This window comes from Rhineura floridana, chromosome 7, assembly GCF_030035675.1.
Source record: "Rhineura floridana isolate rRhiFlo1 chromosome 7, rRhiFlo1.hap2, whole genome shotgun sequence".
Lineage (NCBI taxonomy): Eukaryota > Metazoa > Chordata > Lepidosauria > Squamata > Rhineuridae > Rhineura > Rhineura floridana.
The window spans coordinates 103,014,029-103,030,560 of record NC_084486.1 but is presented as its reverse complement, the minus strand read 5'-3'; the positions used below and the strand labels follow the sequence as shown (position 1 = coordinate 103,030,560).

The 16,532-nt window shown below is 39.6% G+C and overlaps 1 protein-coding gene across 1 annotated transcript in view; it reads right to left on the bottom strand.

Moving 5' to 3' along the window:
• Positions 1-16,532, bottom strand: part of CLSTN2 (calsyntenin 2) — a 786,289-nt gene that overhangs the window by 167,415 nt on the left and 602,342 nt on the right. Inside the window, exon 5 of the mRNA XM_061636759.1 lies at positions 10,940-11,089. Coding sequence (XP_061492743.1) covers positions 10,940-11,089 — 150 coding nt within the window. The remainder of the gene's footprint in view (positions 1-10,939; positions 11,090-16,532) is intronic.

The following is a 16,532-nucleotide window of genomic DNA, read 5'->3' as shown; positions in this document are numbered from 1 at the left end:
TGAGATCATAAGGCTGAAACCTAGCCTGTCAACTCAAAAATGTTAACTTTAAAGCCCTTTATGGACTGACTCCTGGATACTTATGGGAGGACCTGTTTTTTATGCATCTTCAAATTCACTGAGTTTTAGCGATAATATAGGTTTTAGCAATAATGTTTAACAATAACTATAGGGATACTCATAAGAGCAAATAGGAGCAAATGGGCTCCTACTGGAAGAAAGGGTGGGATATAAATCTAATGAATGAATGAATGAATAAATAAATAAATAAATAAATAGGTGTGGTTTGAATGTGCTTTCTTGCTGAAGAGGACACTCAGACTACAACTCCCAACATCCCTGGTAGAAATGACACACTGTTGTTGCTATGTGCCTTCAAGTGAATTATGACTTATGGCGGCCCTATGAATCAGTGACCTCCAATAGCATCTATTATAAACCACCCTGTTCAGATCTTGTAAGTTCAGGTCTGTGGCTTCCTTTAGGGAAACTATCCATCTCTTGTTTGGCCTTCCTATTTTTCTAGTCCCTTCTGTTTTTCCCAGCATTATTGTCTTTTCTAGTGAATCATGTCTTCTCATTATGTGTCCAAAGTATGATAACCTCAGTTTCATCATTTTAGCTTCTAGTGACAGTTCTGGTTTAATTTATTCTAACATCCAATTATTTGTCTTTTTTGCATTCCATGGTATGCATAAAGCTCTCCTCCAACACCACATTTCAAATGAGTTTATTTTTCTCTTATTCGCTTTTTTCACTGTCCAACTTTCACATCCATACTTAGAGATCAGGAATACCATGGTCTGAATGATCCTGACTTTAGTGTTTAGTGATACATATTTGTATTTGAGGATCTTTTCTAGTTCTCTCATAGCTGCCCTCCCCAGTCATAGCCTTCTTCTGGTTTCTTGACTATTGTCTCCATTTTGGTTAATGACTGTGCCGAGGTATTGATAATCCTTGACAAATTCAATGTCCTCATTGTCAACTTTAAAGTTACATAAATCTTCTGTTGTTATTACTTTAGTCTTTTTGCCGTTCAGCTGTAGTCCTGCTTTTATGCTTTCCTCTTTAACTTTCATCAGCATTCGTTTCAAATCACTACTGGTTTCTGCTAGTAGTATGGTATCGTCTGCATATCTTAAATTATTGATATTTCTCCCTCCAATTTTCACACCTCCATCTTGGTCCAATCCCACTTTCCGTATGACATGTTCTGTGTATAGATTAAATAAATAGTGTGATAAAATACACGCTGTCTCACACCCTTTCCGAAGGGGAACCAGTCGGTTTCTCCATATTCTGTCCTTACAGTAGCCTCTTGTCCAGAGTATAGGTTGTGCATTAGGACAATCAGATGCTGTGGCACCTGTGGTGTAGTGATGCGGTGCGGCCCAGATGTTTACCCCTTTCGCCTGGTTGTACCCAAGCGTAGATAGTCCAGCCGAAAGATAGCCACGGAGACACAGGTAGTTAAAGTTAAGAGTCTTTACTGACAATAGGTAAACAGACATGAATTGCTCTCCTTCGCTTCTCTTAACAAACTCCTTTCCTCCACAAAATACTTCCCCCACACTGTGCTTTCAGTTTCCAAGGTTTATATCTCTTTCGCTGCCCTTGCCAACCACATCTGCTTCGAGACGGCCTTGGCAGCCTTTAACACAGTTTAACCCTTAGGTGTCATTTCTCTACTTCTGTCTTTCTGGAAAATCACCAGACAGTGAGACTCAGCAGCCTACAGTCTCCACCTTTTCCATAAAGACAGTCTTTCAATATGCCCTATACATTTGTTACATACTTTTCTTTTCATCTCAGAAATACAAGCATTACATACAGTTCATGGTTTCACACATTCCAGATACAGTGCGTCTTCATCATACCTTTCTCTGTTTTCATTTATTTTAATCATGCCAATTTGAAACCTCTCAGGCGGTTTCCCCAAGTTGGCTCTCTCCGAGCGTCTTGACGTAACAGGTTCCTCGGTTTCCCTCTCATCCACTACAGTATCAGGTTCCTCGTCTTCTTCTTCTTTGATCTCCTGCTCTACCTTATGTTCAGTGGACGCTGTGTGTGAATTCCCTAGATCAACATACGTGTTTTGATCCCAATTCTGCTCATGTACTTTAATGCTTCTACTCAATACCACCTTGTTTTGCCTTGGTACCCACACTCTGTAGTAAGCATTCTGGAAACCCAAAACATTCCCTTGTTGTGCTCTTTGGGCTAGTTTCCCATGTCTTTTGCTTTTGGGTATGTGCACCCAGCACCTGGGCCCAAATCTCGCTATGTGTTGAAGCCTCGGCTTCTTTCCTGTTAGTTTCTCATATGGTGACATGTTCATGGTTCTGTGAAACAGTCTGTTCTGAATGTAAGTAGCGTACATCATACATTCTCCCCAAAATGCATTTGTTAGTTCAGAATCTCTTAACATAGCTCTTGTTACCTCCTGCAGTGACCCATTTGTCTCCTCTGCAATTCCGTTGCCTCTCTGCAACTCTATACCTTTATTTGCCAAGTGTATTTTCAATGATATGCTTGTGAACTCACCCCCTTGATCAAAACGTATGTGTTGTATTGTAACTCCATGTTGCGTTTCAACCTTCTTAATAAACTGCTTCAGTTTACCTTCTGCTTCATTTTTACCTTTAAGCAGATAAACAGTGCAGTATCTTGTGTAATCATCCACTATCACCATAAAGTACTTAGCACCTCCTTGTGAACAGTTAAACAGTCCAGCTAAATCCACATGAATCAACTGATATGGTGCATTTGTGTTGCTTTCTGCCTCTTTGCAAATAGGTGCAACTGTGGCTTTGGTTTGGTTACACACTTATTTATTTTATTTTATTTTATTAAGCTTATATACCGCCTGACTAGCAAACAGCTCTCTGGGCGGTGAACATAAAAACATATACAATAATAAAATTACAGGATCTAATACAAGTATATAAAAGTACACCATCTAAAATAAAATTACAACATTTACTCAAATTAACTTAGATTAAAATGCCTCAGAGAAGAGAAAGGTTTTAACCTGGCGCTGAAAGGATAATAGTGTCGGCGCCAGGCGTACCTCCTCGGGGAGACTATTCCACAATTCAGGGGCCACCACTGAGAAGGCCCTAGATCTTGTTACTACCCTCCAGGCCTCCCTATGCGTTGGGACCCGGAGGAGGGCCTTCGTAGTAGACCGTAGTGTACAAGCCAGTTCGTATCGGGAGAGGCGTTCCAGCAGATATCGTGGTCCCGCGCCGTATAAGGCTTTATAGGTTAGTACCAACACTTTGAATCTGGCCTGGAAGCATATTGGAAGCCAGTGCAGGCGAGCCAGAACAGGTGTTATATGCTCAAACTGCTTGGTTCTTGTTAGCAGTCTGGCCGCCGCATTTTGCACTAGCTGTAGCTTCTGAACCGTCTTCAGAGGTAGCCCTACGTAGAGCGCGTTACAGTAGTCCAAACGTGAGGTTACCAGAGCATGTACCACTTCACAGTCTATGTTCTGGTCACACTCCTTCAGTGTCACATCCACACTGTTACTTGGGGTTTTCATTATGGTGCCATAACGAGCATGTCCCAGTTTTCTGTGCCATAAATGAGCACAGCCATCATGAGGCTTTCTGTTAGCACTCATTGCTGCACAACCTGCGTGTTTGAACTGAATGTAAAACAGTGAATGTCTCATAAACCCTGTCATACAAATCTTGTCTCCTTTCATGATCTCACACGTCCCTTGTTTGAATATTACAGTATATCCCATTGCATTGAGCTTCTTTACAGACATTATGTTACATTCCAACCCTGGCACATACAATACATCTGTCATGATTGTGTTTAACATAGTTAATTTCACTGTACCTTTGCCCATCACCTCCCTCTTCGTTCCATCTGCCAAAACAACGACTTCTGTTGTGGGAAGTGAAGTTTTAAACATGTTTAAGTCTTTGATTAAACTGTGTGAAGCTCCTGAATCAACTATCCATAAAGTACTGTCTCTGCTCTCACAGTCATTCAGTTTACGAGTTCTAGCACTCACCATCTGCACGCTTGACTTCCAGTCCCGTCCTCTCCGCTTCATTGCACAGTCTCTTTGCAGATGTGATTTCGAGCCACAAACAAAACAAGCTTTAAGTCCAAATGATCTTGCTTCAGTCTCTTTGAAGTTTGTCTTCCTGCTTTCACTTTTCTCTGCTTTCTCCCATCCGGCTTCTCTCCTTCTTTCCCACTCCTGAAGAAGCTTGCACTCGACGTAATTCACTGTCAAATTCGCGTCATCCATCACTTCTAATGAACTTACTAATGAGTCCCACGACGCATCCAACGAAGCCAATATAATATAGACTTGCTGCAACGGTGTATGTTCTACGTTTCTCTCCTGCAGCTCTGCAAACAGTCTCTTGAATTCCATTAAATGCTCCGACATTGATGTGTTCTCAGCCAGCTTCATCTGATAAAGCTTTCGCACCAGGTAAATCTTGCTACTCGCTGTCTGCCTCACATAAACTTCATGCAAAGCAGTCCACATAAGTTTTGCCGTTGGTTTCTCTTTCACATATAACAACTGAGAGTCACTTAAAGTCAATATAATAAACGCTTTTGCCTTTTCATCCATGCATATCCACTCTGGCTGTGGAGCTCCGGGGGGGTTGGCTTCGATCACCTGCCATAAATCTTCTTTTGTTAGGAAAGCTTGCATCCTCAGCCTCCAACTGGAATAATTACAATCAGTGAGCCTTTCCAGAGGCATCCTGGCTGAAAGTGAAACTGCCATCTCTCCGCAGCACACTTCTCCGATTACACTCAAGCACTCTGCCACTTCACAGCTTTTCCCAAGCTTCTGGCTTGCTTGCTTCTCCATCTGTTCTGCTTCCTGTGCTCCTACTCCGGGCTACTGGCTGGCTAGTCTGGAGTAATTGGGCCGTAGGCTGGGCCCATAACCCCTGTGGTGTAGTGATGCGGTGCGGCCCAGATGTTTACCCCTTTCACCTGGTTGTACCCAAGCGTAGATAGTCCAGCCGAAAGATAGCCACGGAGACACAGGTAGTTAAAGTTAAGAGTCTTTACTGACAATAGGTAAACAGACATGAATTGCTCTCCTTTGCTTCTCTTAACAAACTCCTTTCCTCCACAAAATACTTCCCCCACACTGTGCTTTCGGTTTCCAAGGTTTATATCTCTTTTCGCTGCCCTTGCCAACCACATCTGCTTCGAAACGGCCTTGGCAGCCTTTAACACAGTTTAACCCTTAGGTGTCATTTCTCTACTTCTGTCTTTCTGGAAAATCACCAGAGAGTGAGACTCAGCAGCCTACAGCACCCCCATTTCTTTTAAAGCATTCCATAGATTTTCATGATCTACACAGTCAAAGGCTTTGCTGTAATCTATAAAGCACAGGGTGATTTTTCCCTGAAATTCCTTTGTCTGTTCCATTATCCAATGCATGCTTGTGATATGATCTGGTACCTCTTCCCCTTTCTAAATCCAGCTTGGACAACTGGCATTTCTCGCTCCATATATGGTAAGAGTCTTTGTTACAGAATCTTGAGCATTACTTTACTTGAATAGAATATTAAGGCATACTGCATTCCCTGGGATCCCCTTTCTTTGGAATTGGGATGTATATTCAATGCTTCCAGTCTGTGGGCCATGGTTTTATTTTCCATATTTGTTGACACATTTTTGTCAAAATTTGGACAGATTCAGTCTCAGTAGCTTGTAGCAGCCCTACTGGTATGCCATCTGTTCCTGGTGATTTGTTTCTTTCATGTATTTTAAGAACAGCTTCCACCTTGCATTCTAAAGTCTCTGGTTCTTCATCATACGGTTCCGTGAATGAATCTGTCATTCTTGCATCTCTTTTATAGAGTTCTTCAGTGTATTGCTTCCACCTTCCTTTTATTTGATCTTGGTCAGTCAGTGTGTTTCCCTGTTGATTATTCAACATCCCTACTCCTAGTTTAAATTTCCCTTTAATTTCTCTAATCTTTTGGAAGAGGGCTCTTGTTCTACCCTTTTTGTTTTCCTCTTCTATTTCTATACAATAACTATTGTAATAGGTTTTTTCCCCCTATGTACTAGTCGCTATATTTTTGCATTTAGGGTTCTAACCGTGTTTCTGTCTCCTTTTTCTTTCCTTCTCTCTTTAACCATTTCAAGAGTTTCTTCAGTTATCCATGAGAGCTAGTGTGGTATAGTGGTTAAGGTGTTGGACTACAACCTAGGGGACCAGGGTTCAAATCCCCACACAGCCATGAAGCTCACTGGGTGACCTCAGGCCAGTCACGGCCTCTCAGCCTCAGAGGAAGGCAATGGTAAACCCCCTCTGAATACTGCTTATCATGAAAACCCTATTCATAGGGTCGCCATACGTCGGAATCGACTTGAAGGCAGTCCATTTCAATTTTTTCAGTCATCCATTGAGGTCTTTCTCTCTTTTTAAGTTGAGGTATTGTCTTTTTGCATTCTTCCCTGATAATGTCTCTGACTTCAATCCGTAGTTCTTCTGGTTCTCTGTCAACTAAATTTAAAGCCTCAAATATGTTCCTTATTTGATCTTTATATTCTTCTGGGATGTTATTTAAATTGTATTTTGGCATTATGATTGCTTTGTTGGTCTTCTTTAGCTTTACTCTGATTTTCAACATTACCAGTTCATGATCTGTACCGCAGTCTGCTCATGGTCTAGTTTTTGCAGAAAGTATTTAGCTTCTCCATCTTCTGCTGCCAATTATACAATCAATTTGATTCCTATATTGACCATTTGGTGATGTCTATGTGTACAGTCATCTTTTCAGTTGCTCAAAAAATGTGTTTACAAGAAACAAATTATTGGCTTCTCAGAATTCAATAAGTCTTTCTCCTGCTTCATTTCTATTTCCTAAGCCCCATTTCCTCACAACTCCTAGTTCTTCTCTGTTCCCTACTTTTGCATTCCAGTCCCTCATGATTATCAGAACAACTTGTTTTGGTGTGTGATCAATTTCTTTCTGTACTGAGTAAAATCTTTCTAATTCCTCTTCTGCATTTGCTATTGGAGCATAGACTTGGATGATAGTTAATAGGTTTCCCATTAAATCTCATTGGTATCACTCGCTCAGACTTTGTGTTATAGCTCCTAATTGATTTTGCTACATCACTTCTCACTATTAAAGCAACCCCATTTCTTCTTAATTTCTCATGTTCTGCATAAAATATTTTGTAGTTGCCTGATTGAAAATGTGCCATTCCCATCCATTTTAATTCACTCACGCCAAGTATTGTAATGTTGATACGTTCCATTTCTTGCTTGACAATTTCTAACTTTCCCTGGTTCATGCTTCTCACATTCCATGTTCCTATTGTTTACATTGCACAACTCCGGACTCTCCTTTCGCATCTGTGCGCATCAGCCTCTGGGCTTCCTTTCGGGTTCAACCCAGTTCCATCATTAGTACTTGTCTGTTGTTCTTCCCCAGTAGCTCGCTGCGTGCCATCTGACTTGGGGGTGTCATCTTCTGGCACTATCTCATGTTGCATTTTGGATAGTCTATTCATAGGGTTTTCATGGTAAGAAGTAGTCAGAGGTGGTTTACCATTGCCTTCCTCTGAGTCTGGATGCATCTTAGTCTGGTGTCCCAGTTTTGACCATTGTGCTTTGGGTGCCCCTGCTAGGAGTCTAGCCTCTTGGTCAAGACTCCTGATGGCATTGCTCTCAGCTTCTTTGACACTCTCAAACCCCCTCACCACGTTAAAGTGTGCATCCTAGATGGGGAAATAAAACACTATTTGACTGTAATGAAGTCTTTAAAAAAATTGGGCCAGACTTGGTGTCAAGCACATGGCATCCTCGGGCAAGTGATGGGGCCCTGGGCTACAGTATGAATCACTGCTGCTACTCAGGAAAATCACAATAAAATACAGGTGGGGAACTCCTCTTAAATTACTCGTTATGATAAATAATAAATGGATAATGGTTAACACAGCTGAAGAAGCCATGATATTAAAAGAAGTGATAGAGGGAAATTCAGAACAAGGAACTGACGAAAATCTCATGTAAATGTTGCAGTTACAGAGTTAATTCCTGGGAGGAAAATCAATAGTACAAGAACTAAAAGCAGACAGAATAAAGATTTGAACTTAAATGAAGAGAAAGAGGATCAGGACAAACAGGAAACTTTGGGAGAACCTCCAAGACAGGGTCATTAACTCTAAACTAGATAGATCATCAGGAAATGCACATATGGGAAACTTGCCTAAAGTTTTTTTGATATGATGAGTGAATTTCAGCTGACAGAACCTTGCAAGCACTTAACAATTGAGGGATTACACATTTTTCTCTCCATGAACAGTCTCTAACAGAAGAAACTGTCAGATTACACAGTGAGCATAAGTGACAAATCAAGAGAAAGATATGAGAAACTAACAGAAGTGAGAAAAAAAATGGAATCATTAAATGTACAAAAAAATGGAGAAGTCAATGACCTTTCTGAGAGCAAAAGTTTGAATTGAGTACAAACCATCTAAAGCAGCCTTTCCCAACCAGTGTGCCTCCAGATGTTGTTGGACTACAACTCCCATCTTCCTGACCATTGGCAATGCTAGCTGAGGCTGATGGGAGTTGTGGTCCAACAACATCTGGAGGAACACTGCTTGGGAAAAGCTGATCTAAAGTATTAGCTAGACTCCTTCTTAAAGAGCAAAAGAAAAAGCATATGATATTTATATGATAATAAAGAAGTGAGAAGTTCAAAAGCTTTTTCTAACATTTTCAAAATGTTTTATGAAAATTATGTATATTAATCAGAGAATCCAAAGATTCAAGATATTCAGTGCTAAATAAGAATCCCAAAAATATCTGTAGAGCATCAGGAGAAATTACGGTGCCTTTTACATAAACTGAAATAAGAAGTACAATTAAAGAGTTAAAATGGTTAACCCCCTGGCCCCTAGGTCAGTTACTATCTGAATATTAGTATATGTGGAAGAATTAGATCAACCCCTTCTAAATACTATTAATGAAGCAGTACAGTAAAGAAAACTTCTAGGATCCTGGGACAGGGTGAAGATTGTGGTAATACCCAAGCCTAATAAAGATCTCATGAACCCAGAATCTTATATACCAGTATCTTTATCAAATCAAGATACTAAAATTTGGTCTTCTATAATGCCATTATTGTGAAATATATAGAAATCAATCAGACTGGTTTCTTAAAAAAGAGGAAGATGTCAAGTAATAAAAAGGTTAATTAATAAGTTTAAAAGAGTGTAAGATAAAAGAATAAAATTGGTCTTGTTATTCTTAGATGCCAAAAAGACATTTGACAGAGTGGAATGGGCTTGCTTAATGGAAGTGAGGGATTGTTTCAATTTGGATCTGCAGTTTCAAAGTTGGATTCTTATCTTATACCAAACTCCCACAGCACAAATACTGGCCATTGGCTGTCTATCAGTCCAGTTCTATCTTTCTAGAGGAACTAGACAAGGATGTCAATTATCAACTATTTTGTTCACTATACTAATTGAACCTCTAGCCATAGTGGTTAGAGAAAATCCTGGTTTTTTTGACATACAATATGGAATAATGCAGAATAAAATATTATATTTTATTTATAAAATAAAATATTATATGCAGATTATATTGTGTTAATGCTAACTCTCCCAAATATCTCTTGGAAAAGCCTAAAAGACCTTAGATGAGTTTGGAAAAATATCAGTATATAAAATCAGTTCAAAAAATCCGAACGGCTAGCTGTAGATGTGAATGATGAAATCGAGAGAGAATGAATGAAGATAATGAACATCCTTTGGTCAGATAAGCCTGTAAAATATTTGAGAATTTGGATTACTCAAGATCTGACACAACCGACTAAAATGAATTATGATAAAGTGTATCAAGAATGTAGACACTGGAAAACATTGCCAATTTCTTGGATGGGGAAAATATCAGTTGTAAAGATGAATATCTTACCAGGACTATTGTTCTTATTTATGAATATACTGGTACAAGTTCCACCAAATATTTTTCAAATTTGGCACAGGTTTATTCTGGATTTTGTTTGGGGAGGAAAAGCCACCATGTGCTGCTGCAAACACACTATATATAATTTAAAAAAGAAAGAAACAGAACTCGGAGGAATGGGACTCCCACACTTAGAAAACTATAATAATGCCACAAGATTAGCTGATATAAAAAACTAGTATGAACTGGATTCAGTGGCACAACCAGATAATAATTATATGTTAATTGTATATTAATAAAATTTGTGAACAAAAATAAAATAAAATTGTGGTGTTGGCAAGTCCAGCCTCATGGATCCAGTGTTCTGGTCAGCATCACTGTGGATGCATGAAACACCTGTTTGTTTATGGCAGCAACAACCCAAGAGCACTGGTGCTGTTCAGAGCATTTGACCTATGCAGCTGGACCCACCATTTCAAGCCTGCTGGCCTTGCCCGCAATGTACATATGTGGATGGGGCTAACATAATTAAAATGCCATTGCTGTGAGTTCAGGCATCAGAGCTCAAAGCTCCACTAATTACTGCTAGCCTTCCACTCCTGATTTCCTGCCCACCCAACTAGTAAGCAGCAAGATGCAGATGTCCACTGGCAGGTAGGCCCATTCAAAAGAAGGTCAGGGTCCACCAAGGGCAGCTTGCCTAGGGCTCCACAAAAATTGGAGCCAGCCTTGATTTAGTCAGGCATATAGTATTTAAATGTGATAAGCTTATAACTGGAAAGTTCATATCTTCCACTTTTTACTGTGTTTTAATTATTGCTTTGAACTATTTTTAATGTTTTTGTCATTGTTCTCTGCTTTAGAATTTATACCAATTGAAAAGTGCACTAGACATTTCTGAATGAATAAATAAAAGTTCTGATATTCTAAAATTGGCAATGTAGTATTTATATTACAAAATGCATCATCACCGTTTCTAAAGAAACAACAATATACAATCCCTACCTTGCCATCCAGGTTTACATACAGGCTTGACTTCAACTCGTACCAAGACATCTTCAGCTGCACGTTTTTGCCCGCAGTCAAAAGCAGTTACCATTATCTCATACTGACGTTGTTTGTCATAACTCAGCTTCTCAGTATTTCGGATATTCCCTGCAGGTGTGACACAGGACAATAAACTGCAATTGGTTCACTGTCAAGCTCCTAGGTTCATGAAAGTGACTATAATAAAACCAACAATAATTGCCTGTAGTGTACAAAAGAACCTCTGCATAATAGGAAGTGGTGGCAGAAAGACAGAAAAAAGAAAAATTGACCTTCCTAGACACCTCTTATTAAATTGCCTTTCCTGTTTTTCTCCTTCAGACACTCACAACGACAGTACTTTCTTACACAGGGTGTGGCATTGGCCTTCAGAACTGAGCTCATCAGGTACAGGAAGCAAAAATATAATCCAGACATAATTTGAAACAAATATTCAGTGTGGCTCTAGTGAAAATAAAACCCATATGGTCCTTTCTACATTTACGGCACAAACCTGTATTTGAGATATGCTGACAAAAGGGCTATAATAAAGTTGCTATAGGGCCAAGCATAAGTTCTGCTATACTAGGTAATGTGAGATAAGGCGCACCATGAAAAGTAGAGTGGTACAACTTTTCAGAAATGCTGGTGTATCCATTCTGCCAGAGCCATTGCTTTGGCAAAGCAGCCACAATGAGATGGATGAGGGTGACATGGGGGAAGGAGATCACAATTATGTTAAATCCTATCCTCTACAGACTCTGAGCATACCCCTGATAATAACAAAATGTTCCACTGATTACAGAGCCAGAAGAAGGAAAATCCTTCCCCGATTCAGCTCAGTAAATATGAACAGAAGAAAACCAACTACTACCCCACCTGTATCACATAGTGATAGAGGCTATATCCTGGATTCAAACCCGAGACCCTGAACATGTGAAATCAGAGCTGTTCCACTAGGTTAGGGCTCCTCCCGCAGCTTACGGGATCCTGGCATTTATGATTGGGTCTTCAAGGGGAAACAATGTGCCTATGGTGTCTCTGTTTCCTGTTATCTGTTGTGGCCTAAAAGTTAAGAGATGGCTGGTGGTTTTTGCAGCATGGGTTCAAATCCTGGGAGCTCCCTCTCCTCTGCCATGTCATGTCTGTTTCTGGCCAGGCATGTAAATGGTGAGCTGGGCCATATCCCTCCCTTGATGGGGCTTGGACTCACATCTCCAATTTCTAAACTCTGTGCCTTCTTTAGTGAGCTACTAGAACTCGTTGCCTCCCCTTGTCCCTCTGCCTTTTCCAGCTACTCAAAATATTCTTTTCCTCTGTCAATGGGTTATGAATCCTTCCTGTGGGGCTATGTGTTCTTCTGACAGAGGACCTATTTGGGCACCATATTATGTGGCCTCTCCTTCCTTTCCTTTGCTTTCTGTGATAAAAAGCAGTATTAATGAGTACTTATGTGCTATTACTTGTGCCCCTGCCTGGGAAGCTATGTAATTGCTGGAAGTGTCATAGAATTTATGGTGTGTGTATATACATATATGACTATAACTGTGTTGCTGTTGTGTGTGTGGTGGGAGAGGGTACTGGATGATGTCATTGGTTAAATTTCCTTGCCATCATCAACTCCCTCCGTATCTTATTGGCACGGCGGCATTGCCATTATAATGGACTGTGTTTAGTGGGCACTGGCAGTATTGCCATAGGCGCTGTAGGTATAGCTGTCATTTTTGCTCCATTGGTTGGTTTTTGGAGCACTGTGGTTTCTACACATTAAATTCCTTCCATCTCTGAACACAGATTGTAAAGCTAATGGGTTGAACCAAGACAAATATCATGGATTTTGGCCCTGATTTACATAGGCAGCTTTGATTGTCAGGAATGAAAGACAGTAACATTTGAGAGTTGGTTGTCTTTCTAGTATCCCTCATCAAACTTTCCTCTACCTGTGTGGATGCACTGGAAAAGTTAGTTGGTGCTGAAGGTATTTCTTTTGTCTTCTCTTTGGTGAATCTGACCAATTTTTTAAAATGATATGATTTTGTGCTACCAGGTGAAAAATAAAATTCTGCAGCAACAAAATCAGCCTGACAGAAGCATAAATGTGACAAATCACTCGTCCTTGTAACAAAGAAATAGCAACGTTCACAAGAAAATGGGGATGGGAGAGAGACTGGAACTTGCAGTTATAAAAGGATAGAAAACCTTACCTTTCTAAATCAGTCTCTTTAATTAATGAGTTCAGCATTTTAATTCAGGACATTTTTGCCAAATGACAGTTCCTTCTCAAGCTAAATTGAGAACATTTCATATTATGTGCTCTTTCTGTAGCAAATTTTTTTTTAATCTTCCTCATATCCTGAACTTGTTATCATTTTCAATGTGTTTTCATGTGCTAGTGCTTCTATTCTGTATTCTGTCTAAAGTGGATTACATGACTAAAATAGTTATGTCAAAATTAGTCATGATTTTTAACCTTTGTCTATCTGAATAGCTATAATATTTAGCTTAAACCACTTCATTTCATGGAAAACCACTGGCCCTCATGCAGTGTGTGTGTGTGTGTGTGTGTGTGTGTGTGTGTGTGTGTGTGTGTGTGTGTGTGTGTGTGTGTGTGTGTGTGTGTGTGTGTGTGTGAGAGAGAGAGAGAGAGAGAGAGAGAGAGAGAGAGAGAGAGAGAGAGAGAGAGAGAGAGAGAGAGAGAGAGAGATTGTCTGTCTATAGTAAATAGCATGGACAAAACAATCCTGGAAGCACAATCCTATATACCTGCTCTAAACCTTATGGCATCAATACAGATATGCTTGAGGTCAGTCATACCAGCAATCTAAAATGACAGGCCAACATCCACAGCAGAGATAATGGTGCAAATATTAGACTGGATTGATTTAAATGTATGTCCCTTTTTCTTATTGTTTGAATCCTATATCCAACATTTGTATTTGTTTCTGGATATTTATATTTATAAAAGGACATAGTAATAAGAGACCCAAGGAAACAGTTTATCAGAAAAATTTCTCCATTTTTCTGTCCATTCCACATTGACTTACGGGTTTTTTTCTCAGTTTTTCTGTACACCTACTTTGAAATGAAAGTTAGAGCTCAAAATATACTAGGTTGTTGCACATATAATGTTGCTGGCTGATGTGTTCCCTTCTTTCTTTTGTCTGGACTGTCCAAATTTATCCAGCTTTTCAGTTTGCTTTAACCATATTGCAGTGGAGGGGTAACTCCAGCTCCCATCAGACCCAGCCAGCATAGCCAAGGGATTATGGGAGTTTTAGTACAGCAACATCTGGAAGGCACCACATTAGTTACCCCTGGTGAAGTGTTACTGTTGTTGTCATGTGCCTTCAAGTCACTTACGACTTCTGGTGACCCTATAAATCAGCCATCATCGCAAGGGAGTTGAGACGTTTTAATATTGACATAGCAGCACTCCAAGAGAAGGACAACTGAAGGAAGAAAAAGGTTATACCTTCTTCTGGAAAGGACTGCCTGGACAAGAACAATGAATTCATGGAGTAGGCTTTGTTATTAAAAATAAACTTGTGAAGCTCTTGTCAGAAGTTCCTACTGGCATTAATAAATGGCTTTCAACTCTCCAGTTAAAATTCGCCAAAAACCAGCAGGCAACTATTATAAGTGCTTATGTGCCAACATTAGATCCTGATGAAGACATCAAGGAAAATTTTATAACCAGCTGGACACCATCTTATCAGAGATACCTAAGGAAGATAAAATTATCCTCCTGGGAGATTTCAATGCAAGAGTTGGGCGTGATTTTGATTTATGGCCAGAAATCATTGGGAAAGGAGTTGGCAACAGCAACCTGAATGGCATTCTATTTCTGACTAAATCTGCAGAGCATAATCTTGTTATTAAAACATGCTCTTTTGCCAGAAAAATAAATTTAAAACATCATGGAAGCACCCTCGGTCAAAACACTGGCATCTCCTAGATTACGTAATTGTCTGTGCTGGAGATCATTGTGACTGACTGCTGGACAGATCACCTATTAATTCGATCCACTATAAGAACATAAGTGGCCCATCTAGTCCAGCATCCTGTTCTCACAGTGGCCAACCAGGTGCCTGGGGGAAGCCCGCAAGCAGGACCCGAGTGCAAGAACACTCTCCCCTCCTGAGGATTCCGGCAACTGGTTTTCAGAAGCATGCTGCCTCTGACTAGGGTGGCACAGCACAGCCATCACGGCTAGTAGCCATTGATAGCCCTGTCCTCCATGAATTTGTCTAATCTTCTTTTAAAGCCATCCAAGCTGGTGGCCATTACTGCATCTTGTGGGAGCAAATTCCATAGTTTAACTATGCACTGAGTAAAGAAGTACTTCCTTTTGTCTGTCCTGAATCTTCCAACATTCAGCTTCTTTGAATGTCCACGAGTTCTAGTATTATGAGAGAGGGAGAAGAACTTTTCTCTATCCACTTTCTCAATGCCATGCATAATTTTATACACTTCTATCATGTCTCCTCTGACCCGCCTTTTCTCTAAACTAAAAAGCCCCAAATGCTGCAACCTTTCCTCGTAAGGGAGTTGCTCCATCCCCTTGATCATTCTGGTTGCTCTCTTCTGAACCTTTTCCAACTCTATAATATCCTTTTTGAGATGAGGCGACCAGAACTGTACACAGTATTTCAAATGCGGCCGCACCATAGATTTATACAACGGCATTATGATATCGGCTGTTTTATTTTCAATACCTTTCCTAATTATCGCTAGCATGGAATTTGCCTTTTTCACAGCTGCCGCACACTGGGTCAACATTTTTTTTTTACAATAATTTTTATTCAAATTTTCATAAAACATACAAAACAAAATCATAAAACATTCAAAGACAAAAAACAAAACAAAACAAAAATGATTAAACAAAAAAAATAAAATATTGACTTCCCATTTGTCACAGATCAAATCAGTTATAGGTCTACAATATATAACAATCCTGTCTCTTAAATTATATTATAAAATCACTTTCCTCCAGTAGTTATCTTAATTAATCATCAAATCTCATAAACATTACTTTATTCTTTCCACAAAAAGTCAAAGAGAGGTTTCAATTCTTTAAGAAATATATCTATCAATTTTTCTCCAAATAAACATTTCGATTAATCCATCTCATCAAAATCTGTTAGGTCCAATAATTTCAATAGCCATTATTCCATTATCCCTATTAATTTCATCTTCCATCTTCAATAGTCCTGTTAAGTCCAGTAATTTCAGTGTCCAATCTTCCATTATCAGTATTCCATAATAATCTTGCTGTCATAGCCATAGTCATATAGTAAGAGTCTGATGGGAATTTCCTCTATCCCAAATATTTTCTTGCCATCGATTCTGAATAAGTTGCTGAAATATTGTTGTAAAGTCATATCTCTGTTCTTCTTTTTTACAAAATGCACTGGCTCATCTCTTGAGAGTTTTTCCATTGTCACATGGCTGCAGTTAATTCCATAGATTTTCACTATATCAAACTCCATCACGTCATTCCAGTCCAGAAGATTATCCAAGCCATTGATAACTTTATCTCTAATATCTTCATTAATTTCTTCAGAGATAACGT